Consider the following 26,883-nt stretch of genomic DNA (forward strand, 5'->3'; position numbering starts at 1 on the left):
TCTCCTATGGCAACAAGTAAGGAAAGGTTTGCATTTATAATTGGCCTCAAGTGTATGGGCTGGCTGGTATTTGCTTAAGCCTGTATTCTTAAGCTGAATCACTGGTGGTTAAGCTGTTTCTACAACTCCTGCCACCACAGCTCTGGGGCGCAATAGTTTATTTGGCATAGATCCACTGTCCGGGAAAAATATTTATGGCGTATATCTTGCCTGTTACTTCTGTGAATCCTTCCAAAACCTGCTCCCACATAAAACACTGTGTTCAAGCTGCCAAACATCCATGCAGGTGGACTACAGGTAAATAACTTGTCAAATCATGCAGGCACGGCTAAGAAATAAAACATTTAACTGGACAAGGGAAGTCTGGTACTTGGCTTAATAAAAAATGTTCATTCCTTCCTGGAAAACTTCTTGTACTACACCAGCTTTTTAGAAGACAATTCAGCTTTACCTTGTTTTCTCTGAGCCGTCACAGCAGGAACTCTCACCTAGCTTGACGGGGGGAGCGGGGGTGGGTGCAGGAAGCAGACTGACACGAGCTTCAACACTGCAGGTTAGCTATAGCTTAGCTGGGCAAAGGTCCGGTGTATCCCGGGAACCAGGGCATCATCTGTGGTTTCACAGCCTCTCACGCTGTGAAAGATCCACGGGTCATCTCAGGCATGCCCCACACTCTCCTTGGCTGCACTGTCAGGCCCCTCCCTCAGAACGTGTGTGCGTGTCACGTTCTGACATCCATCCTGATACCGGCGCTGACAGGCAAACTATTGGATACCCAGTTCTTAACACACTTACAGACCATTTCCCTTCTGATTCCATGTAATACATAATTACATAATATGGTGACTAAAGTGTATTGCTCAACTGCAGTGGAGTAAAGTGAGGTCACTTGCATGGTTGTGCTGTTTTGACAGAAGTTATATCTTCTCCTCATGACCCCAAAGACCAGTTGCCTGTAGTGACCATTGCCATCTCCTGCTATGCTACCTTAATTTATCTTAAGGTAGATTGTCCCTCTCCAGCTCTGCTGGGTCAAGATTTTTATTTATTTTTTGTTTAATCAAGCAGCTGCTAGTAGATTCATACCAGATGCCTAAAACTTTGGATAGTCTCTTCAGTCAGCCAATGAGCATACGTCTTCACAATTTTCTCTGCCAATGCTCCCCTAGACAGTGTTTGAGGCTCTGCACTCTGTGTCATGGCAGACCACCAAGTCTGTGGGATTACTGCAGCTCCCCTTTCCAGGTTTTACATTAGAAGGACCGAGTCTACAATGGATACTATAAGGACTTCCAGGGGAAGCGTTTTGGCAAATTTAATTTTTCTTTATCGTACACCAGGGAACACAGAGCCTTAATCATTACATAGTGGGTTGTATGGGTCACCAGAGGTGATTGGACACTAGCACAACAAATGAGAACAAGTCCCCCTCCATATAACCCCCTCCCATACAGGAAGTACCTAGTAGTTTTTTCGCCAGTGCCTAAGAAGATTGTACTTTATGGGGGCAAGGAGGAAGGGGCGGGTCACGAGCGTGCACGGGCACATCATCCCACGGCATTTCAAGCAGGGAAGCACAAAAAGCATAAAAGCCTCTCAAACCTGCAGCTCTCACCTGATCGGGGACACAGCGACTTACAAGGGCACGTAAGGTCTCTATATGGTTGGTTATCAGGGCACCCCTAAAAGAGGACACCAGCTGGGCATGAAACTGTGTGATTAGTTGCATACTGTATGTAAATTTCTTAACTAGCACAGGAGTATATGCAGTTGATAGTACCTTGGCTTTGTTGCTTGGTAATATTTCTTCCCAAAGGAAAAATACATTGACTAAAAAAGAAAAAAAAGCATCGCCACCTGAGACGAGAGCCTCTAGCCGGGCCTGCTTGATACTTCCTCTCCGGTAATTTATGATGCACCTGTGCAGGATGAGCCATTGACTCAATCAGGAGCAACAGCCTCTCCTGTAGTGCCTGGGCCTGCATATGTCACTGAGGACAATTTGGCAGTAGCCCTGAACAGTTTAGAAGGAAGAATCACTTTGTTAATCGCAAAGTCCTCCCAAAAGGACAAAAAGCGAAGCAGAGTTCCTTCTGTTACTTCAGATCCCCCTTCGGAAAGGTTTCAGGATGCGGAGGACATAGCACCATCAGACGATAAGGATGAGGAGTCAGAAGGATCTGGGATTTCAGAAGAACCTTTTTCTGCTTCCCAGGTTCAAAAATTGCAGGTGCAATATTATACTGAAACAGTATGCTCTTCATTTAAGTTACTGTCTTTGAAGTTAATTGATTTGCCTGTTTCCTCCCTGGGTTCATTAAAATCCCCACAGGCTGCATGCTCCTTTTCGGTTCATCCTTTATTGGAGAATCTGATTAACGCAGACTGAAAGCATCCAGATAGGCGTTTTCTCCTCCTAGGAGAGGAGAGGTTTACCAAGAAGTGGAGTTTGCCTTCAGTGGATGCGACTATTTATTGTGTAAATAAAAGCTTAACCTGTCCTGTAAACAATGCCCAGGTATTTAAAGATCCTTCTGAGAAAAAGTTTGAATCTTTACTGAAGTCTTATAAAAACAAGTAAAAATGGGGGAACTAATGCGCAAACCAACCTAACTAGGGCACATAAGGCTAAAAATGAACAACTAAAACAATAAAAGCAGCAGCCACAACTAATAGTGCTCACACACTGGTAACAGATAAAAAATGGGGGGTGTATATGGCGCTTGCAAGTGCCATATACACCCCCCATTTTTTATTGAAGTCTTCCTTTCTCCTGGCAGGCGCAGTGACCCAACCTGCCATGGCAGCAGTGGGTATGTGTCAGGTCTTAAAGGATCAGGTGAAACAGGGGCTAAAAGACCTGCCTTCGGAGCAGATCAAATTTTGGGAAAATATGCCTAGGGCCTTATGCTGCACAGTAGATGCCATCATGGATTCTATTCAACACGCATCTCGCCTTGCGTTCCAGCTGGTGCATATGCATAGAATTCTTTGGCTGAAGCACTGGTCAGCGGAAGCACCATGCAAAAAGCTTGACCAGTTTTCCCTTCCATGGTGAACGACTCATTGGGGATGGTTTGGAAAAGTATATCCCAAAGATATCAAGTGGCAAGACTACTCTATTACCGGAGACCAAGAAAAACGAGCGTCCTTGTTTTAAGCATTCTCTCTCCCTAGCTCCTGGAACATCTGCCTCCATGCAGTGGGGACGGCATTATCAGATGGCCTCAAAGGCTAAAGACCAGGGCCAGACCCAGAAGAACAGTAAGCAGTGGGGGCAAAGAGCTAACAAGCAAAGCCCCAAATCTTCCTCATGAAGGGCCGCCCCCGCTCGGCCGAGTGGGGGGGTGGCTTTGGCAGTTTTCAGCAGCTTGGCAGACAGAGATCCAGGACAAGTGAGTGGTTTCTGCTGTATCCCTGGGGTACAATCTGGAATTTTGAGAGACCCCACCCTATCAAAAGATCCAGTAAAGAGAGATTCTTTCTTCGGAGGTTTGGATCGTTTGCTGTCTCAGGGGGTAATCAAGTAAGTCCCCCTAAAAGAGCAAGGTGCAGGGTTTTATTCAAACCTCTTTGTGGTTCCAAAACCAAATGAAGGCGTCAGACCCATTCTGCACCTAAAGGACCTAAACCAGTTTCTGAACATTTGCCATTTCCGAATGGAAACCATTCGGTCCGTAGGCACCATCAGTTCGCCTTTGCATGAGGCTATTAGGGAAGATTCGAGACTACTGCAGGGCGGTATTCTGGCTGCCTGGAACAGGAGAAGCCAAGCATTGGATTTACCCATGAGCCTGTCTCCACAGGTGCGCCAAAGCTTCAGTTGGTGGTTAAGGACCAAAAACTTGCAGAAAGGAAGGTTCTTTCTCCCAGTCACCAGGAAGGTGGTGTCGACAGATGCCAGCCTGTTGGGCTGGGGAGCAATATTAGAAGAAGCTTCAGCCCAGGATACCTGGGCCAAAACCGAGAAGAGCCTGCCCATCATTATACTGGAAATTTTGGGCACTATACTTAGCCCTCAGAAACTGGACACACAGGTTACAGGGCCACCGGTTCGGATTCAATCCGAAAATTCTACTGCAATAGCTTTTATGGGTCACCAAGGAGGCAACCGAAGCCGGGATGTTCAGAAAGAGGTAAATTGGATTTTGATATGAGCAGAAAAACATGTTCCTTGTGTTTCTGCAATCTTCATTCCAGGGGTAGAAAACTGGCATGCGGACTATCTAAGTCGCCAGCAACTGTGATCAGGAGAGTGGTCTCTCCACCCCGATGTCTTTCTGGCAATATGCTAGAGATGGGAAGCCTGGGAGCTAGCAGGTCTACATCCGGGGTCCAACAAAGTTTGACAACTTTGTGTCCAGGACAAAAGATCCGCTGGCCTACGAATCGGATGCTCTGACAATTCCTTGGAATCAGTTTTCACTGATCTATGCATTCCCCCCGAGCCCTCTCTTACAGAGTTTGCTGGGAAGGATCAAGAAGGAGGAAATACCAATACTCCTAGTGGCCCCTAATTGGCCCAGGAGGTCTTGGTACACCGAGATCATAAAAATGGCGGTAGGAAGACCTTGGGTGCTTCCGCTCCATCACGACCTGCTGTCACAGGGTTCAGTGTTCCACCCTTACTTAGAGAAGCTAAATTTGACGGTCTGGCTACTGAGACCCACATCTTGAAGAAACCAGGGCTTTCGGGTCCAGTTCTTTCTACACTCATTAATGCGATAAAGCCAGCCTCCAGGCTAATCTACTACAGAGTCTAGAAGGCGTATGTTTCCTGGTGTGAATCCAGAGGTATGCCATAAGTAGGATTCTCACCTTTTGCCAATTAGGAGTGCATATGAAATTGGCCGAGTACCATCAAGGGTCAAATATCGACTCTATCAGTCTTTTTTCAGAGACCATTGGCATCTTATTCCGGGCATTTTCAGGGAGTACTGCGGATAAATCCGCCAGTCAAGTCACCCTTGTGTCCCTGGGATTTGAACTTGGGTTCAAAAGGTTGCTTTTGCAGAACTGATAATACTATCACCCATATTCCTTTGATTCTTTTAAGCAGGAAATTGGCCTTTCTGGTTGCTATCACTTCTGCTAGAAGGGTATCGGAGTTAGCAGCTTTATCTAATATCTAATTTGTCACAAAGACAAAATTGTACGATGCCCTCATCCTACCTTTCTTCCAAAGGTGGTGTCAGCGTTTCATTTAAATCAAGCATTGTTTTGCCTTCCTTTTTTCCTGAACAGCAGGGGAGAAGTTATTGCACTCTCTAGATGTAGTGAGAGCAGTAAAAGTTTATCTGCAGGCTACGGCTCAGATACGTAAAACAGATGTTTTGTTCGTTGTGCCAGATGGTCCCAAGAAGGGCCAGCCGGCATCAAAATCCACCATTGCTAGGTGGATTCGACAAGTAATTGTTCAAGCTTCAACAAATATAGAAATCCGCGCTTAGGATGTGGTATTGCTCCTGCCTCCCTAGAAGATCTCAATGCTGGGATCAGTAGTATACAAGTCTGAAAAGTGGGATGGTGGCGCTGCAAAGTTGACTAAAATCACCAGGTGATGGTCATAGTCCCTGTTTAGAAACATGAGGGGGAGCACAACGGTCACCATTGCTGGAGTATAGCAGATTGTCACTTAAAGTCACCATTTTATAGTGGTTAACTCGCACCCAGGAACTGTTTGAAGAATTTGAACTCTGCCACATCAATTCCCAGTGGGCACACTGGGACCTATATAATTCTCCTTTTTATAATTTTTATAATTTAATTTACCTTCTCCGTTTTTTTATGGATTCATTTGTGAACTATGATCCTTGATATATGACCTGCCTGAGAGATTGAAGGTTTAATCCTAGTGCCAGGCTTGAACATTAATCAAATTGTTGTATTTACACTTTTGCCTACCTGCACAGTATCCTGTCTTGATTATTGGATATTACACTTAATTTTATTGGGGGATACTAAACCACTCTAGGTTTATCCCTTCACGTATCTCACTTACTTAGCTACTGTGGGACTGTCTCTTTTTTGTGGGCACTTGCTTTTTTTTGTATTTTTTGCGGTTCCGGGTCATTTTTCATTATATAGCTTTGCACTCAAGACAGCACGGCTTTGGAATATATATCACCAGTATTATAGGAATATACTACAGTTCTATTTCTATTCACCCTATTAACTATGCAGCACTGTGATATTAGAGGCCTGCACAGGGTCCTAACCCTCACTCAGTGTTCTTTCCTTTTACTTGTTTTTTGCACACGCAATATATTTTATTATATTTTTTCCTGAGATTTGGCATATCACTGTTTGAGACACGCACTTACACTGTGACAGACTGTCAACAACCATACCATTGACAGTACATCTCTATTGGCATTAACGGGTAATCTGTCAGGCCCCCACACACCACAGGGGTGTGCCATAGCAAAGGGGATCCACTCCATTGGTTCTATCCCTTATACTAATTACCCAACACCTGTTTCTAAACAGGGACTACGACCATCACCTGGTGATCTAGTCAACTTTGCAGCGCCAATTGTTCAAGCTTATGGTCTAATAAATGAGGTTCCTCCTTTTACTGTTAAAGCACACTCGACCAGGGCAATAAGTGCTTCATGGGCAGTGCATCACCAGGCTTCGATGGCTCAGATCTGTAAAGCTGCAAACTTGGTCTTCAGTCCATACATTTACCAAATTCTATCAAATAGATGTAAGAGGACATGAGTGTCTGCCTTCGGGCGTAATGTTTGGGGCTTCTTGTGCGTTGGTGGCCTGATTGCTCTGTCTCCCACCCTTCATATTGAGCATTGCTCTGGGATGTAGAGTAGAGTAATTACACGGGAGGTCGAGATCAGATGACTTTTTGCGGCAGTCCCCCTTCGCAGAGGGTGAAATCGTGGAAAGGATGCTGGTGCAGTTGGTGAAGTCCAATTCCCCTCCGTCCACTATCCGGGCTATTAGATCTACAGGAGGAGAAATAACATCAAACACTTCAGAGATGGTGCAGATCTTTAGTGTGTACTACGAAAAACTCTACTGCACAGAGGGTGGGGATGGAAGGAGAAATGGAGGATTTTTTGGGGAGGTTAGAGATTCCGACCATCACACAAGTGGAAAGGGAAGAATTAGAAACTCCAATAACTCTTGTAGAAATCCAGCAGGAGGTAGCAGATATGGCAAACCAAAAGTCGCCTGGCCCAGATGGGCTTCCGACGGAGTTATATAAAGCTTATGGAGAAATATTACTTCCAGAGCTTATAAAGTACTAAACGGAGCGTCCATGGAGGGAAGACTCCCTGCGTCGATGTTGGAAGCAACTATTATAGTTATACCAAAAGAAGGGAAGGACCTCCTAGATCCTGCTGCATATAGACCAATTTCCCTCTTATGCTCCGATGCCAAGATAGTGGCTAAGGTTTTGGCAGCTAGGCTTAATAGACTTATCTCAAAACTGATCCATCCAGATCAGATGGGATTCATAGCTACCAGTATGAATATCAGAAGGACTTTTCTAAACTTACAAACCCTGGCGGAGAATGAGGGAACAAGAGCCGTATTGTCACTGCATGTGACCAAAGCCTTTGACAGCGTGGAATGGGGTTATATCTGTAGAGGGGTTCTGGAGAAATTCGGATTTGGTTCGATATTTACTGGTTGGATAAAAATGCCTTTTGAAAATCCTAGTGCCAAGCTCAGAATTAACAATGAACTCTCCAAAAAAGATTGTCCTGGAAAGGGGGACGAGACCGGGGTGTCCTTGGTCTTCCCTGCTCTTCGCCCTGGCGATGGAACCCTTGGCTATAGCCATAAGGTCAAGCACTGAGATAACCTGATTTCATAGAAAGACAGGAGATGAAAGAATCACGCTATATGCAGATGATATCCTTCTCTTCCTGGGAGATATGGAGCAATCGTTGGTAAAAGCAATGAGCATAGTAAAGAAATGTGGTCGTTTTACAGGCCTAGAGATAAACTGGGAGAAATCTGAGCTACTACCGGTGGACTCGATTAGAGAAGTGACAGTACTAGGAATGCCGCAATTGGCGGTGGTGGATACACTGAGATACTTGGGGATATTGGTGACGAAAGACCCCAACCAATATATGAGTAAAAATCTAATACCATTACTGGCCAAATTTAAACAAAAAATTTATATCTGGAAATGGTTCCCCTTGTCAGCCGCTGGTAGATGCAGCCACAACTGTTGTATATAATGCATAATTCTCCAGTTTGGATTTGCAGAAAATGGTTTAATAAAATCAAAACCCTTTTCAGAGAGCCAATATGGAAAGGGGGACAAGCCAGGATTCAATTTCGTACAATGCAGCTGCCGGCAACGGAAGGAGGCATGGCAATTCCTCACCCCGTGAGCTATTGCTCATCGGCACAATTGCAACACCTAATGGGATGTGATATCCCGGGAGGAGGCACCCCCAATGGGAGAATAAAGCTGAACGGAGCTCCACATAATACAATTATTGAAGCATTAGAGGCGGATTCCTTTAGCTATAGGAACCCAATAATAAAAATGATAACCAAAATATGGGAAACAGTTAAACTGATGGGATATACTGGGCTCACTGAATACACCCCCCTTTGGAATAATAGCAATTTGCAGGAAATTCTCCAGATAGGAAAGGTATCACAAATGGAAAACACAAAGTATTAAACGGCAGAGACAACTGTACAAGGGTGACAGCTATAGGAAATTCCTGGATTTGAGACAGGAATTTAATATACCGCACTACTCATTTTTTACTTACCTCCAGTTGGGGCATGCCCTTGAAGCCAAATTCAGGACACAAACCCTATAGTGGAATAAAATGCCTCTCTTCCAAAACTTACTTAAGCTAGGCCCAACTAAGGGTCTTCTATCTGAAATATATGGACAGATAAGCAAAAAGGTCAACACCAGGTTTAATCTCCTTAAAGTAAAAGAGAGATGGGAAGAGGATATAGGGGAAATAACAAAGGAGCAGTGGAGGAGAATTCTAGAGATGGGACCAAAGTTTCACCCCCACAGAAAGTCTCCCACCCGATGCTGATAAATAGAGCTTATTACACTCCCAAGCGTCTAATTATGGAAGAAGACTACATGATAAATGTCCTAGATGCCAGGGGTCTGGAGACCGTATACACATGGTGTGGCGTTGTCCGAAGCTGTTTCAGTATTGGGAGGGAGTGCTTAATACCTTGAGGGATATATTGGGAACATCTGTGGAGATGGAGGCCACACTATGTGTATTGAGATACAGGAAGAAACGGGAGTAGCAGAAGAGCACCACATTGGTAATACTGAGATGCTTGTTCCAAGCTAGAAAATGAATAGCCATGAGATGGCAGGGGACAATGCCCCCGGCAGTAAGGGAATGGATCAGGGTAATAAATGAGACGATCTGTAAAGAAAGAGCTGTTTACATAAAAAGAGGTAATCTTAAGGAATTTGAGAAGATGTGGAGGCCGTGGCAGGAAAAATAGGTGTCCCTCCCTAATGGGTAAGAGGTAAAGTAGGGTTGGAGAATAACCAAAATAGAATATCTGACTGAAAAGTCACATGTTTGATAACTCAACAGAGTCATGGTTAACTTAGCCGCCTGATTAATCTGGGGGAGGGGAGAAAACCGGGCGAGTGAATTGCTCTATGAAATTAATGGTAAAGAGACTAATGGAGTAGTATAAGGCGGGGAGGAATAAATGGATGGGAGTAAAGAGTAATGGTATATTTATAATATAGGAATTAGGTAAAACAATATATGGGCTACCTGGCCCGGTTGTCTCTTTTCCATTAGATGTGTGGTTTTTTTTTTTCTCCAGTATGCCATTTAATGTGTCCTTACTTTTTGTATATTAAGTCCATGTTGTAGATAAGGAATATTTTTTTCCTTTTTTTTAATGAACTGTTAATATTTGAATGAGAAAAAAAGAATGAATATTTAAAAAAAAAAATGAATATTCACACACACAAAAAAAAATGATTAGGGCTCTGTTTCCCGTGGTGTACGATAAAGAAAGTAGGATTTTTAATAACAGCTTACCTGTAAAATCTTCATTGAGTACACCACGGGACACAAAGGTCCCCCCCCCCTTCTATGGGATCCTTACTGCTTTGCTACAAAAACTAAGGTACTTCCTGTATGGGAGAAGTTATATGGAGGGGAATTTGTTCTCATTGGTTGTGCCAGTGTCAAATCACCTCTGGTGACCCATACAACCCACTATGTATAGATTAAGGCTCTGTGTCCCGTGGTGTACTCAAAGAAAAGCATTTTACATGTAAGCTGTTATTAAAAATCCTATTTGTTCTATGGCTCTTTTTTTGACATTGTGTTGGTGCAGTATTCTTGCGCCTCCCACCACTGTTCTGGTTATGGGTGTTTGTTCTCACTTTTTTAGGCCCACAGGTTTCCTGGGCCCTTCATATAGTTAGGGATTGGACAGAAAATGAGTAGAGCTTCCCAGTTGCACAACCTAGTGATCTCTGGGCCTATTGTTTTATGCCCTTTTTATCTGCTGGGAATCGCAGCTACCCCATTTTCTGGAAAGATGCAGTCTTTTTTCATAATCAACGTAATAGGGCAGTTTGTTCAATCAGTCGTATCTTTCTTAGCCTGTTAGTCATTTGTGGGATCATAGAACACCCTTTGTCCTGTCGGAAACCTATTAAGAAAGCCATAAAAAACATAGTTTTGCCTTGCATGCACACACAATTTTTAAAGAATACCTGAACTGTGGTGGCTTTGCCCAAAAAGGCAAGCAGAAGGCAAAGATCTTGTCTCCAGTAGGTTCCCTGGAACTGATGGTTTTTCCCAATACTAACTTGCCATATCTTGTTCTGCTACTATGTCAGCATGAAGGCGGTCATCTTAGTTGAAGAACACAGGGATTTTCTTGCTTATGTCGAAGTTGCTCCCTGATGACTGGTAATCCGATTACTGTTGGGTTGGGAATATTTAAAGTGGTGCTAAATCCAAAAGGTTTTTTACCTGAATGCATTGCCTACATTCTGGTAAAAAAAACTTCCACTAGTTCCCACTTACCCCCCTCCTTAAATACTTACCTGTGTCAATCCAGTGCTTTGCCTGTCTGCTGCAGTGCTGATTCTACCCTTATCACAAGTTCAGAGACCACAGTGGGAACCATTGTCTCCTGCTGCTGTCATTCAAATGCTTTGAGAAGGGAGCGGTGTGTGTGTGTGTGTGTGTGTATGTACCGTATTTATCGGCGTATACCGCGCACTATTTTGCCCTGAAAATCAGGGCAAAATCGTGGGTGCGCGATATACGCCGATATCCGCTTTTCCGCCACAAGTTTGAATACTGCGCCAGCATATACCGAGCGCAGTACACTAGTGCATCTTGGGGCAGTATCGGCGCCTCTCGCACTGACGTCCTGAGCGTACAGGATGTCTGCGCGACAGTTGCCGAGCCTGCCCGACGATACACGAGTGTACTGCGCTCGGTATATGTCGGCGCAGTATTTAAACTCGGCGCGGGAAACGAGTGGGGAGGACGCCGCAAAAAGACGCCCGACCCGCCGAAGAGGACACCCGACCCGCGGAAGACAGACGCCGGACCCGCCGAAGCCGCCGATGGACGCCGCCCAAGACACCAAAACTGTAAGTACAAAAAAAACAATTTTTTTTCCACAGGTTTGGGGCCACTTTAGGGGTGCGCGGTATACGCGGGAGCGCGTTATACCGCGATAAATACGGTGTGTGTGTATATATATATATATATATATATATATATATATATATATATATATATATATATATATATATATATATATATATATATACAATTTCTCAAGTCGTCTTCCAGGACGGCACCTTGAGAGTAGACTGGCTCCACCTGACAGGAAACACAATCAGAAAGAGGAATTTTTTAAGGATTGCTAAATCCAAAAATCTAGTTGGTGGGACTTTATATGAGACTGTGGCCGTCCGGCACACAAGTCTCCATCCCTAGTAATATGAATGGAGGGGGACTATTGGGGAATAAGGAAAAGTTGGGACTTTATATGAAACAAAACACTTGGGGCAAAACGAATCAATCAATCAAATAATAAATCGTTTATTGATAGCATAATTGGATAAGAAGCATAAATAGATAAATAATGTAATCAATAAGGTGTTAAAATACATAATGGAACCATGATCGATCAGTCATAACAGATAAAATGTAACATGGTAGACAATGTAACATATAATGAACAGTATAGCCAGCGATATTGCATGGTAAATGTATATAGTAGATAGGTAATATGTTGACAGTGTATGATAAAATCATGACTGATCGATCCTGAACAGTTCCAATGGTAACATAGTAAGCAATGTAACCCATGATGGGCACTAAAATCGACAGTAGTCAATAATGTTAGTAAAGTACATAATGGAGACAAGATCGATCATTCATGACAAAGTCTAATAATAATAACATGGTAAACAATGTAACATATGATGAACGATGTAACCAGCAAAATTTGCATAGTAGGTATACAATGTAAATCAATAAGTAAGTTAGATTGCATGATAGAGTCTTGAAAGATCGATCCTGAAAGGTTCTAAATATAGCATGATAAACAATGTAACATTGCGATCTGAGACATATCCAAGAATGGTGTAAAATCGTAATAAATGATACAGAAAGATACATGATTCGGATAATTCAAAGGCCCATGGTAGTAGCCATGATTCAGGTGACATGACCTCTATGGGGTAGGCTCGACGCGTTTCGTGGACATTTTCCACTCATCAGGAGCAGGTAGAGGCTAGGGGTACCTATGGTAAAAGATAAAATAGTGGTATGATACTAGTTAGGGGTAATTAACTAGAAGGAGAAGAAGGGGAACACGTAACAGTGGTCCTAACAATCTTACCTAGGGTAATAAATACGGGATAATCGATGGTAGACATATTGTTGTTAGTCAGAGGCATGGGGAGGTGGAAAATGCCTCCCCCGGGAGCTGAAGTGGTGGCAGATTGGCGGCAACACGGGTCCAACCCCGAGATAATGGGAAAAGTGAGTGGTGAGTGCCTTATCCACTGGTGTAGTGGTATGTATGAGCCCACAGGGGCTTCTGTAACAAAACATAAAAAAAGCCATGCATCAGGGTAATGAGCTTAGCTGGTGAAAAAAACAGGAACCATAAGGAAAAAATAGGACGCATATGGGATGACCCAAATGGGAGGGATACAAAGGTGAGAAAGATAGGATAATGGTAAAGGGGTGGCTAATAAACCACCATTATATACAGATAGTGATATACTAAATAAAAAATTGTGTAAGTACCTGGAGTTAGGATAAAAACCAGATTGTGACATGGTGAAAAGTATCCAAGTGGGATGGAGAGGGATATGGGGTCAGTGATGGTGGTGGAAAGGAGGAACAGCGAGCCAGCCAAGGATTGCCCCACTAACGTCACGTCAAGCGTGCTGGAGAGGAGTGACCGCCGCATACAAGCAAGGATTGCCTATATATAAGCGCCCAAATCCTCCCCAATGACGCACGCAGGTGGAGGAAACCACGCGCTAACATGTGGCGTCAGAACTGACGTCAGATGTATGTGCGCGGGAGGCGTGACGTCGAAGCGCAGCGGGTGCGACCCTCCAGCCCCGTGACTGGAAGACCGGGGGGCGGGGGGACGCCGCGGTGCGCATCGCAGCTCCCGATAAGTGAAACAAAGGACCAACCCCCCGAATAGAAAGGAGCCTCGAATAGAGTAATATAGGTAGTGCCACTAAAGCATACAATCCCGGGCCACAAAAGAAGTGGGTCAACAATGAACCATGGGATATCAAAATAGATAAGTGTAAATGTTTCCATCCCTAATCAATTGAAAATTGAAATTTTTTAAGGATTGCTAAATCCAAAAATCTAGTTGGTGGGACTTTATATGAGACTGTGGCCGTCCGGCACACAAGTCTCCATCCCTAGTAATATGAACGGAGGGGGACTATTGGGGAATAAGGAAAAGTTGGGACTTTATATGAAACAAAACACTTGGGGCAAAACGAATCAATCAATCAAATAATAAATCGTTTATTGATAGCATAATTGGATAAGAAGCATAAATAGATAAATAATGTAATCAATAAGGTGTTAAAATACATAATGGAACCATGATCGATCAGTCATAACAGATAAAATGTAACATGGTAGACAATGTAACATATAATGAACAGTATAGCCAGCGATATTGCATGGTAAATGTATATAGTAGATAGGTAATATGTTGACAGTGTATGATAAAATCATGACTGATCGATCCTGAACAGTTCCAATGGTAACATAGTAAGCAATGTAACCCATGATGGGCACTAAAATCGACAGTAGTCAATAATGTTAGTAAAGTACATAATAGAGACAAGATCGATCATTCATGACAAAGTCTAATAATAATAACATGGTAAACAATGTAACATATGATGAACGATGTAACCAGCAAAATTTGCATAGTAGGTATACAATGTAAATCAATAAGTAAGTTAGATTGCATGATAGAGTCTTGAAAGATCGATCCTGAAAGGTTCTAAATATAGCATGATAAACAATGTAACATTGCGATCTGAGACATATCCAAGAATGGTGTAAAATCGTAATAAATGATACAGAAAGATACATGATTCGGATAATTCAAAGGCCCATGGTAGTAGCCATGATTCAGGTGACATGACCTCTATGGGGTAGGCTCGATGCGTTTCGTGGACATTTTCCACTCATCAGGAGCAGGTAGAGGCTAGGGGTACCTATGGTAAAAGATAAAATAGTGGTATGATACTAGTTAGGGGTAATTAACTAGAAGGAGAAGAAGGGGAACACGTAACAGTGGTCCTAACAATCTTACCTAGGGTAATAAATACGGGATAATCGATGGTAGACATATTGTTGTTAGTCAGAGGCATGGGGAGGTGGAAAATGCCTCCCCCGGGAGCTGAAGTGGTGGCAGATTGGCGGCAACACGGGTCCAACCCCGAGATAATGGGAAAAGTGAGTGGTGAGTGCCTTATCCACTGGTGTAGTGGTATGTATGAGCCCACAGGGGCTTCTGTAACAAAACATAAAAAAAGCCATGCATCAGGGTAATGAGCTTAGCTGGTGAAAAAAACAGGAACCATAAGGAAAAAATAGGACGCATATGGGATGACCCAAATGGGAGGGATACAAAGGTGAGAAAGATAGGATAATGGTAAAGGGGTGGCTAATAAACCACCATTATATACAGATAGTGATATACTAAATAAAAAATGTTGGCTATACTGTTCATTATATGTTACATTGTCTACCATGTTACATTTTATCTGTTATGACTGATCGATCATGGTTCCATTATGTATTTTAACACCTTATTGATTACATTATTTATCTATTTATGCTTCTTATCCAATTATGCTATCAATAAACGATTTATTATTTGATTGATTGATTCGTTTTGCCCCAAGTGTTTTGTTTCATATAAAGTCCCAACTTTTCCTTATTCCCCAATAGTCCCCCTCCGTTCACAATCAGAAAGAGGTTTAAAAACCCCGCCCCTCCCCGTGCACCTCAGTTCATGATTGTGTTTCCCCCAGCAAAACGTTTTTTTATTTTCAGCTAAAGGCCTGGGGCTGGTGGTCCCCCTCCCGGGTACTGAGCGGTGGGTCCTGGGAGACCTTGGGTTCAGTAAGGTGTAAATACCTATCCTGGGGGGTCTCCCATGTTGTTTTGCAGGGGGGGGAAGCTGAAGAAAATCTAAGGAAACCCCCCCCTGGTAGGAGCCTCCTGGGATAGTGGCTATCCCAGTGCTCCTAGAAGGCCAAGTTCCCTCTCTCCCGAGCGGTCTTCCTACCTGTTGTACGGGTAAAGACGCTCCTCCTCAGCGTGGGCTCGGGTGCTGTTCCTCCCAGAGGCATTTTCGAATGGAGCCAGCATTCGACGCCGCGTCGATGGCGCGTGGTGATGACGCACTTCCGCTTCCGGTCTTCACCAAGATGGCGGCCGTCATCGGCGTTGGCACCTCACCGCTCACGGAGCCGCAGCAGAGGAGAGAGTGGCGCCTGATCGAATGCGCTATGGAGCGCGAGGACCGACTAGTTTCACCGCCCGTTGCTGCAGAGGAAGCCACCAGGGGTGAGTCTGCCTCAGAGCTCCGTGGGGGCACTTTGGACTGGCTCCTTATTCCCCCCCTTCCCCCCCACCCCCTCCTTCACCTATCTCACTATGTTGTCTTCTGGTGTTTTTTTCCCTTACAGGGGAAGAGGTTGCTGCCCAGGGGGAAGCTTCTAGCATGCCAGCAAAACACACTTCTAAAGCTAAGAGATGTGGTAATTGTAGCATTAAGCCTGCTGCAGACTACTCCAAGCCCTTTTGTGCTAAATGCATCCAAAAACTCACGGGGAAGGAAACTTCTCTAATCATGAAGGAGTTTCTGACTGTCCAGTCTCAAATGCTTTCCACGCTAAGGGAATTTAAGGACACCTTAAAGAACAGGGAACCTGATCTCCTGACAGCTGGCCCCTCCTCACAGGAGAGCTCATCCATCCTAGGACCACAGGTTGTGAGGGCTAGGGACCTTCTTCTGTCAGACTCCGAGGACTCGGAGGCTCAGGAAGAGGGTCTAGTTGATAGCCAGACAGAGGATGAGGATGAAGATGCCAGGTCAGGCAAATACATTTTTTCCGCTGATGACATGGGGGGGGGTCTGCTGGCTGCGGTCTATGCCTCCTGAAGGGATTCAGCAGCCAGCCGAGCTGGTGTTGGCACAAGACAGAATGTATCAGGGTCTAGCCAAACACCAGCCAAAAGTTATCCCAGTACATCAGTCGCTTAATGATATAGTTCTGAGGGAATGGGCCGAGCCTGAGAAGAAGTTGCTAAAGTACAAAACCTGGAAGAGGCGTTGTCCCTTTAAGGAAGAACTAGAGAACAATTTTTTTTAAATTCCTAAACTGGATGCTTCTCTAGCCCAGCTGTCTAGACAATCCGACCTCTCCTTTGAGGATGCGGGGAATTTAAAAGATTCCCTAGACAGACGGGCGGAGACCTCCCTTCGCAGGGCCTGGGAGGCTAATGCGGCAGCCCTTGGGCCCGCACTGGCCTCGTCCTGCGTCGCTAGGAATGCGGACATCTGGCTGACCAGGCTGCTGGAACATATCCCGCAAACTTCCAAGTTCAAGGAAATCCGAGATTCCCTTAGAGTCATAGGTAGCGCTGTGGCCTATCTAGCAGATGCATCGATTGAAACTATACGATCCTCTGCTAAGACAGGCGCTCTCATCAACGCCTCTAGAAGGGCAGTATGGTTTAAAACATGGGAAGGAGATCTGGCCTCCAAGTCCCGTCTGTGTGCCCTGCCCTTTGAAGGGGCCCTCCTCTTCGGGACGGGTCTAGACCAAGCTCTAACCAGGGCCTCAGAAAAGGGCAAACGTTTTCCTCCTAAACCCAGGCAAAACAGGAGGAGATTTTTCGAGGCCCCCAGAATAAAAACCGACCTTCAGACCGAAGATCGGCCTTTAATAGGCGGTGGATCGCGGGAAAGGATAAACCAAAAGGGGGTATCCTTTTCCCCGATCCCAAGCCCGCAGGTAAGGACTCCAAGTGACTCAAGAGTCGGAGAAAGACTCTCCCGATTCTTTCCAACCTGGGAGAGCATAACGCTGAGTACTCACATTTTGCGGATAGTGAAGGAGGGTTACAGATTAGAATTCCGCCATCTTCCTCCCCCAATATTTCTCCTCACTCATTTACCCAAGGATCCCCTCAAGGCAGCAAGCCTTCTAGGGAATGTGGCAGATCTAGCTCAACAGGGGGTCATAGTCCCAGTTCCAGTAGACCAACAAGGTCTGGGGGTGTACTCTCACATTTTTGTGGTGCCCAAGCCCTCGGGGAAGTTTCGATTAATCATCCACTTAAAACCCTTGAATACCTTTCTCCTTTACAAGAGGTTCCGCATGGAGAATATTTACAGTCTCAAAGGACTTTTGTTAGAAGGGGTTTTTATGGTAACTATAGACCTGAGGGACGCCTATCTTCATGTCCCAATATTCCGGGACCATCAGAGGTTCCTCAGATTTGCCATTGCCTCCCCTCAGGGGATTCAGCGCTGGCAATTCACCGCACTCCCCTTTGGTCTGGCCTCCAGCCCAAGAGTTTTTACGAAGGTCCTGGCAGAGGTGATCGCCTTTCTACACCTGAACGGGATCTCCCTTGTTCCCTACCTCGATGACCTACTACTTTTCAATCCCAGCCGAGAACTTCTTCTCACGGACCTGGCCACTGTCCTGACTACTCTGGAATCCTTAGGTTGGATTGTAAACAGAGAAAAATCTTCTCTTCTCCCAGAACAGAGAAAAATGTATCTGGGATTCCTAATAGATTCCATAGAGAAAAAGCTTGTTCTTCCCGAGGACAAGATCCAGAGACTCATGTCAGTGGTCAGGTCCGTCATGGGAACAGTAGAAATTTCCCTCAGGGAGATCATGAGGTTACTGGGACTTATGACCTCATGCATTCCGGTGGTCCCGTGGGCCCAGCTTCACTACAGACCCCTACAGACCTTCCTGCTCACGTCTTGGGACGGGAAGAAAACATCCCTAGACTCCAGGGTCAGCATCCCAGAGTCTGTAAAATACTCACTGGGGTGGTGGCTCATTCCTCAGAATCTGGGAGGAGGCCTTCCGTGGAACCAGACAAATCCTCTCAGGATAACCACGGATGCCAGCTCCTGGGGATGGGGAGCCCACATGACGGGTCTCCAAGCCCAGGGTTCCTGGGATCGACAGCAAAGGGAGTTCTCTTCCAACTTCTGCAAATTATTAGCGGTCGGAAGGGCCTTGGAGGAGAGAATCTTGAACCAAGAAATACAGATTCTCTCCGACAACGCAACCACGGTGGCGTTCCTAAACCATCAAGGAGGCACCAGGTCCCGTTCTCTCCTAATGCTGTCCCTAGAAATTTTGGGCTGGGCAGAACAGAGAGTCCTCTCCCTTTCAGCTGTCCACATCAGGGGAGTCCTAAACCTAGAAGCGGACTTTCTAAGCCGCCAGCCCATCCTCCAGGGGGAGTGGGAACTAAATCAAGAAGTCTTCGACTGGGTTAGACATCATTTTCGGCAACCCAGACATAGACCTCTTCGCTCACAGGAAGAACAGGAAGGTAGAAAGATTCTTCTCCCTCTCCCGGGACCAGGGGTCGGAGGGTGTGGATGCGTTGGCCCAGGCTTGGACATTTTACCTAGCCTATGCCTTCCCTCCCCTGGGTCTGATCCCGAGGGTCCTGCAAAAGCTGAATTGTGCACAAGGGAAGCTGATCCTGATCGCTCCCTGGTGGCCCAAAAGAACTTGGTTCCCAATGCTAGAACGGTGGTCAGTTCTCCCCCCCCCCCTTCCCCTCCCGGTCCGAGTAGACCTTCTGCGGCAGGGACCGATCTTTCACCCAGAGCCCGACTTTTTTAGTCTGACGGCCTGGTACTTGAGAGGTGGAACCTGCAGCGGAGGGGTTGTTCGGAGAAGGTAATAAACACCCTCTTGGCTAGTCGTAAGGAGGTCACTAGAAACATTTATGCCAAGACCTGGGGAGTTTTTTTGCGCTGGTGCGCGGCAAGACAAGCCCCACTACCCGAAATCTCGGTCATCTTGGAGTTCCTTCAGGAAGGAGTAGACCTAGGTCTAGCCACAAGAACCTTAAGAGTACAGGTCGCCGCCTTGTCTTACTTTTTGGACAAGAGGCTGGCCCTGGATCCGCTGATCAAGAGGTTCCTGACAGCTAGGGATAGGTTAGCCCCTATACAAATCTCCAGAGTTGCCCCCTGGGACCTCTCCCTGGTGCTAGATCAGTTATCTAAACCCCCGTTTGAGCCGATAGACAGCATTCTGGTTAGGCTGTTGACATTTAAATTCTCCTTTCTTCTGGCTATCACTACGGCCAAAAGAATAGGAGACATGCAAGCACTCTCTATCAAAGAGCCTTATTTTCGTCTTTTTGAGGACAGGGTGGTCCTAAGTTAGGGCCCCCTGTACCTGCCTAAAGTGGCAACGAAATTTCATAGGTCACAAGAAATTATTCTTCCTTCTTTCTGCGCAAACCCACAGAATGAGAGGGAAAACACCTTTCATTGTTTGGATGTAAGACGCTGTTTGTTAATCTATTTAGAAAGGGTGAGCGAGTTCAGACACTCGTCTCACCTGCTAGTTAATTTTTCAGGACAGAAAAAGGGGTGCCAAGCATCTAGAGCCTCTATATCTAGGTGGGCTAGACAGGCAATTTCATTAGCATACATTAAGGCTGGCAAAACAGTACCTAAAGTCAAGGCACATTCCACGAGATCTATAGCAACCTCCTGGGCAGAGAGAGCAGGAGTTTCAGTGGAACAGATCTGTAGATCAGCAACGTGGTCAAGCCAGAACACTTTTCTCAAACACTACCGAGTGGAACTTCTGTCACCCCAAGACTTGACGTTTGGCAGAAGAGTCCTGCAGGCAGTTGTCCCGCCCTAAGAAAATACCCGTTAGGCCCCGTACTCACGACCAAACATGTCTGCTGAAACTTCAGCAGACATGTTCCGTCGTGTGTACAGCCGCGCGGACAGGATTCCAGCAAACAATTGTCTGACAGACCGTTTCTGAGCAGACAACTGTTTCCCGGACTTGCTTTAAAACAGTCCGCTGGAAACCTGTCTGCCCGGACATGTACGGTCGTCTGTACAGACCTACCGTACATGTCCTGCCGCCCGCCATCCCTCGCATGCGTCGAATGACTTCGACGCATGCGTGGAAGCATTTTCAAGGCAGGCCGCCCACGCCGGCGCGTCATTGTCGCGGCGACACCGCGGACACGCCCCGCGTATTGTTTACGCGCGGTCTTCTGTTCGATGGTGTGTATAGCCATCGAACAGAAGTCCCCGGCCAGACATGTCCGATGGAAACGGTCTGCAGACCGTTTTCATCGGACATGTCCTGCCGTGAGTACTCGGCCTTACACTTACCGGTAGCTGTTTTTCTATAAGTCTTACAGGACGGCAGGCCTATTTCCCACCCTGATGACTTCATATGGTTTGTATTTTTATATACTAGTTCCCGTGCTCTAATGGTGGTTACTTTATCACGAACTGAGGTGCACTGGGAGGGGCGGGGTTTTTAAACCTTTCTGATTGTGTTTCCTGTCAGGTGGAGCCAGTCTACTCTCAAGGTGCCGTCCTGTAAGACTTCTAGAAAAGCAGCTACCGGTATGTGTAACTGGTATTATATATATATATATATATATATATATATATATATATATATATATATATATATATATATATATATATATATATATATATATATATATATATATATATATAATAGGCCCGGATTCAGAAAGCACTAACGCCGAAGTATCTCGATAGACGCTGCGTAAGTGTAAATTTGCGCCGTCGTATCTGTGCGCCGTACCCACAAAACTAGATACGCCTAGTATCTTCAGACCGACGTAACTTTCCTACGCCGGTGTATCGTGGGCGCATATTTACGCTGGACGCATCTGGCGCTCCCATTGATTTCCTATTCAAATATGCAAATGAGGGAGATACGCCGATTCAGAAACGTACATTTGTCCGGCGCAGGCTACACGCGGTGCGCGTAAGCTGTACGTCCGGCCTAAAGTTACCCCTCATAAACCAGGGGTAACTTTGCACCAGACTTGCACAGGTCAGCTGGAAAGCAGCTACAGCAGCACCGTAACGGACGAGCTGAGAAACCACACTTGCAGGACAACACATCTTTATGTCAACATGCCAGGGGCAGCCGTGGTCATAGCACTACTGCGTCTACAGACACGTAGGAGCGCACGGGAGAGGATATACCGTATGCGCATAAACTTCTTTGGCATGGGGGATTCGGAGGTGAATCGCATCTTCAGATTCCGCTCTGATGCCATCCTGGAAATAGCCACAGCCCTGCATGATGACATCACCAGCCAGACACAACGCTCACATGCAGTGCAGCCACTGGTCAAGGTACTGGCAACACTGCATTTCCTAGCCAGTGGTTCTTTTCAATGTACAAGTGGAGTCGTGGCTGGGATGTCACAATCCAGCATGAGCAGATGTGCGCACCAGGTTGTCCCCGCAATCCTCACACGCATGTCCCACCACTTCATCAAACCCACCCATGAGCATCTGCGTCAGAAGGCAATGGCGGATTTCTACAGAATTGCAGGATTCCCACGCACCATTGATTGCACACATGTGGCACTACGGCCCCCCCGTGCCACAGAGCACATATACCGCAATTGTAAGCATTGGCATTCCATCAATGTACAGGTGATAGCCGATGCCCAATGCCTCATATGGCACGTCCGTGCCAAACACCCCGGTGCCAGCCACGACAGCTATATATACCGTCAAAGCACCATTCCAACAGAATTTGTGTACGGGAACAGCTGGCTGGTTGGTGAGTGACATGGGTGTCAGGCATGACTGTCCGACCCCATGATGCAGACATCACGAGGGGCACATGCACGGCTAACATCCTCCTGTCTTTTTTGCCTTCCAGGTGACTCTGCATATGCACTTGGGCCCCATCTCATGACTCCATTCCGGAATCCCCAAACCAGAGGAGAGAGTAACTACAATGCTGCACACATCCGTACCCGTGCAGTGGTGGAACGCACATTTGGCATCCTGAAGTCCCGTTTCCGATGCCTGGATAAGTCCGGGGGGACCCTGTTGTATTCCCCAAACTTTGTGTGCCAGATCATCGGTGCATGTTGCGTGCTGCACAACTACGCTATGAGAAAGGGCCTGGAGATTGACATACGTGATGACCTGACCCCCTAACCGAGGCTACCCTGTCTGCTGAGGGAAGAGCAGTTAGCAGATGCCTCGTGGTAGGCATCTTTGCACGTTAAACACACACATTCATCATGGCACACGGACAATGCACGCATGCACACCACTGTGGTCCCTAGCTCACACACACCACATCCACCTCACATTGGATTAGCCCAAGTCCACCATGCAGGACTTGGGAGCAGCAATGCCGCGCCAAGGCCCCAATGGTGTCGCTGTCCATTCATACCACATTCACACAGTCGTGGGGATAACTTCTCCCCGACGACCCAGGGTGACACCCCTTTGCCGACAAGAATGTCACCCCCACATTCACACACCAGTCACACTGTAGCCTGCACTCCTCACCCTGTGCAGGAACTACTAAATAAAAACGCTCATGACCTGAGCAAACATCAAATAAAACGCGCATGACCTAAGCAAACATAAAAAAAAAAAACTCATAACCTGAGTATAAAAGGAAAATTATATAAATGGCACTCATTTGCCCTGACGTGGGCTACACCTAGTGCCAAGGCTCCTGGTCCTCAGTATCCTGGGGGGAGCCTCTTGCATCGGGAGGAGGATCATCCCCCGGTCTCTCCCTGGCTGGCTGCCTGCCCTCCAAGGCCAGGGCTATGCGGATGAGGACCGCATTAGTCTGCCTCCCCTGCGCCTCAATGGCGGCTGTATTGGCCTGTATGGCCACTGCCAGGCTCCTGACCTCTGTAACAAGGCCTGAAGTTGTGGCCTGCAGCTCCCCCAGGCAGGTCACTATCGCTGTGCAGTTTGCACTGACATCCTGCAGGCTGTCCTTAATGGCGGTAGTCTGAGCAGCCTGCTGGGTGAGGGCCTGCTGGACAGCCAGTGTTCCGGCAGCCTGGGTCTGGGCCGAGGAGGCCAGGCTGTCTGCCACACGGCGCATTTCAGCTGCTACAGAACCCATATGGCGGGTCTGCCGGGCCTGGTCCCTCGCAAGAGTCTCTTCTAAGGCCTGAGGATCACCCCTCGTCTTCCTCGTAGCCTTTTTGGGGGCAGGAGAGGCTTGGGGCCGTCTACATGGGAAGGCCCTTGAGGGGACTTTCCTGATGGAGGAGGGGCTTCCCCTGATGGAGGAGGCCCTTGGGGGGCTTCCCGTGATGGAGGAGGCCCTTGAGGGGCTATCCCGTATGGAGGTGGAGGTTTGGGAGGGTCCTGGGATGGGGGTCTCCTCCACAAGGTATATTCCTTCCTCCAGAGTACCCTGCTCCTCCTCTACTTCCTCTAGAGGAGAGGTGTGGAGACTGTCATCATGGGATGGCGTGGGTCACCCAGCAGCCGACGACGGCCCAGCACATCTGTGGATGACACAAAACATTCACATGTTGGTGGACCCACACACTTGTCACATGTTCCCTTCCACCCCCACATATGCTACACACCGGATAAGAGATAAAACACACTTACCTGTCCTCAAGGGCTGATCAACTGAATCAAAGCCCTCCAGGCCCTCCACCTGCTCACTCTCCAGGCACCTGGCTATGACCTGCTCATCAGGAGTCAGGCTGATCTTCATGGCTGGTCCACCTCCTGTGCCCCTGGTGTGCCTCCTGATCTTGGCCACCTTCTCTTTCACCAGACGCCGCAGATTGTTTATTTATTTTTTCAAATGTCCTTTGAGTACCGAGCCTCATGGCCAAGGGCATTGACCTGCGTAGTAATTTCAAGCAGGATCTCATCCTTACGGACCTTGCTGGTCGTGCCACCCTCAGAACCATGGAGGTACTTGTCGTGCCTTGACATGGCATCAATAATAATGGCCTTCTCCTCTGGTGTGAAGTTTTTCTTCCTCTTATCCTTAGGCCCAGTCACTGGTGCAGACATGGCTCTGAAATCTGCAAGCAAAAAGTACCTACACCAAAACACCCAAAGCTGCTGGTGTACTTTTGCACTCGACGGGCGCATGTCTGGGCAAATTTATGCACTGGGCGTAGGCGGGCCAGCGTATCTCCGGGATACGCTGGGCGTAGTTGTGAGCATACGCACAGGGGCGCGGGACATACGTTCACATCACGGCGCATGCGCAGTTCGTTCGGCCCTTCATTTGCATGGGGTCACGCTTAATTTAAATGGATCACGCCCACTTCCTTCCTACTTTGAATTACGCCGGCTTACGCCTACGAATTTACGTTACCCCGGGGGAATGTTGGGAGCATTTGCTCTGAGAATACGGTGCTTGCCTCTAAGTTGCGTCCGTGTAGCGCATATGAGATGCGCTACGCCGGCATAAAGATGCGCCGATCTACGTGAATCCGGGCCATATATATATACACACACACACTACATATACATACATTATATATATATATATATAATATATTGTAAAGTTGGGGGTTGTTAGCTCAAGTGGGATATGCGTTTTTAAGTGATTCACGCCAGCCAGGAACTATGTTTAAGAGCCTGGTAGCCCATTTTTATTAAAAAAGGCAAAAATAAAAGTCCAAACAAAATAATGACTTCAGCCTCCTGGCTCACACATGCAAAAGGAAATGCCAAGCCACCTGGCTCTTTTCAGCAGTAGCACCACTGCTCAGGCTCCAGCATGAAGCCCTCTTGACGCCTGTCAGCAACCTCAGATTTAGGTCTCTGGGTTTCAAAGTGCACACCTGCACTCTCCAGCTCTCTAGCTACTTCAGTGCACACCTGCACTCTCTGGATTCTCCCTTCCAAGCCTGGACTCCTCGGGAGGGTGGAGCCCAGAATGCTGGTCCTGAGTCTCCTATCGGGCCCACACACACCTGCACAATCAGTGTGCTGATCAGCTTTAAAGCCTGAACCCAGGACTGGGGATTTTATTAACAATTGAGGAAACTGGAATGCCAGTTTCCTCTGTAAACTGCAAGCTCCCTGGAGCCCCTCAACCAGTCCAGTTGAAAACCCTGGGTCACCACACCCCTGGGGTACCACACTACTACTACAAAAAAATATATATATAATCTACACACACACACACACACACACTGTGTGTGTATGGATAGACCAACGAACGATCTCTAGTGAGTGTACAGCTTGTATAACGGTGTAAATTTGATGTCCCCTCAAAATAACAACACGCAGCTGGCAACAAAAGTGATTTCCCCCCAAGTGCAAAATGTCCAAATTGGTCCCAATTTGCCATTTTCCCTCCCCGGTGTCATGTGACTCGTTAGTGTTACAAGGTCTCAAGTGTGAATGGGGAGCAGGTGTGTTAGAATTGCTCTTACTCTCCTACTGGTCACGAACTTCAACATGGCAAAGAACTCTCTGAGCTCTACATAAAGATGGCCAAGGCTAGAAGAAAATTGCCTAAACCCTGAAACTGAGCTGCAGGATTGTGGCCAAGACCATACAGCGGAATAACAGGACAGGTTCCACTCAGAACAGGCCTCGCCACGGTCGACCAAAGAAGTTGCGTGCATGTGCTCAGTGTCATATCCAGAGGTTGTCTTTGGGAAATAGTATGAGTGCTGCCAGCATTGCTGCAGAGGTTGAAGGGGGTGGGAAGTCAGCCTGTCAGTGCTCAAACCATATGCCGCACACTGCATCAAAATGGTCTACATGGCCCTGCGGCCCGGTCCCAGAAGGAAGTCTCTTCTAAAGATGCTGCACAAGAAAGCCCACTAACAGTTTGCTGAAGACAACCAGACTAAGGACATGGATTACTGGAACCATGTCTGGTGGTCTGATGAGACCAAGATAAACTTATTTGGTTCAGATGGTGTCAAGTGTGTGTGGTGGCAGCTAGGAGAGGAGTACAAAGACAAGTGTGTCTTGCCTACAGTCAAGCATGGTGGTGGGACTGTCATGGTCTGGGGCTGCATGAGTGCTGCCATCACTGGGGAGCTACAGTTAATTGAGGGAACCATGAATGCCAACATCCACTGTGACATACTGAAGCAGATCATGAATCCCTCCCTTCGGAGACTGGGCTGTAGGGCAGTATTTCAACATAATAACCTTAATAACCTGAAACACATCTCCAAGATGACCACTGCCTTGCTAAAGAAGCTGAGGGTAAAGGTGATGGACTGGCCAAGCATGTCTATAGACCTAAACCCTATTGAGCACCTGTGGGGCATCCTC

The 26,883-nt window shown here is 46.7% G+C and overlaps 1 protein-coding gene across 8 annotated transcripts in view; it reads left to right on the forward strand.

Annotated features, from left to right (window-relative positions):
* LOC120916544 (MOB kinase activator 2-like) overlaps positions 1–26,883 on the forward strand; it is a 303,463-nt gene that overhangs the window by 249,117 nt on the left and 27,463 nt on the right. The window contains exon 7 of one of the 8 annotated variants that reach the window (XM_040327590.1): positions 21,140–21,198. The exons of the other annotated variants lie outside the window; for them this stretch is intronic. Coding sequence (XP_040183524.1) covers positions 21,140–21,198 — 59 coding nt within the window. The remainder of the gene's footprint in view (positions 1–21,139; positions 21,199–26,883) is intronic. 8 annotated transcript variants of the gene reach the window in all.

This window comes from Rana temporaria, chromosome 10, assembly GCF_905171775.1.
Source record: "Rana temporaria chromosome 10, aRanTem1.1, whole genome shotgun sequence".
Taxonomy (NCBI): Eukaryota; Metazoa; Chordata; class Amphibia; order Anura; family Ranidae; genus Rana; species Rana temporaria.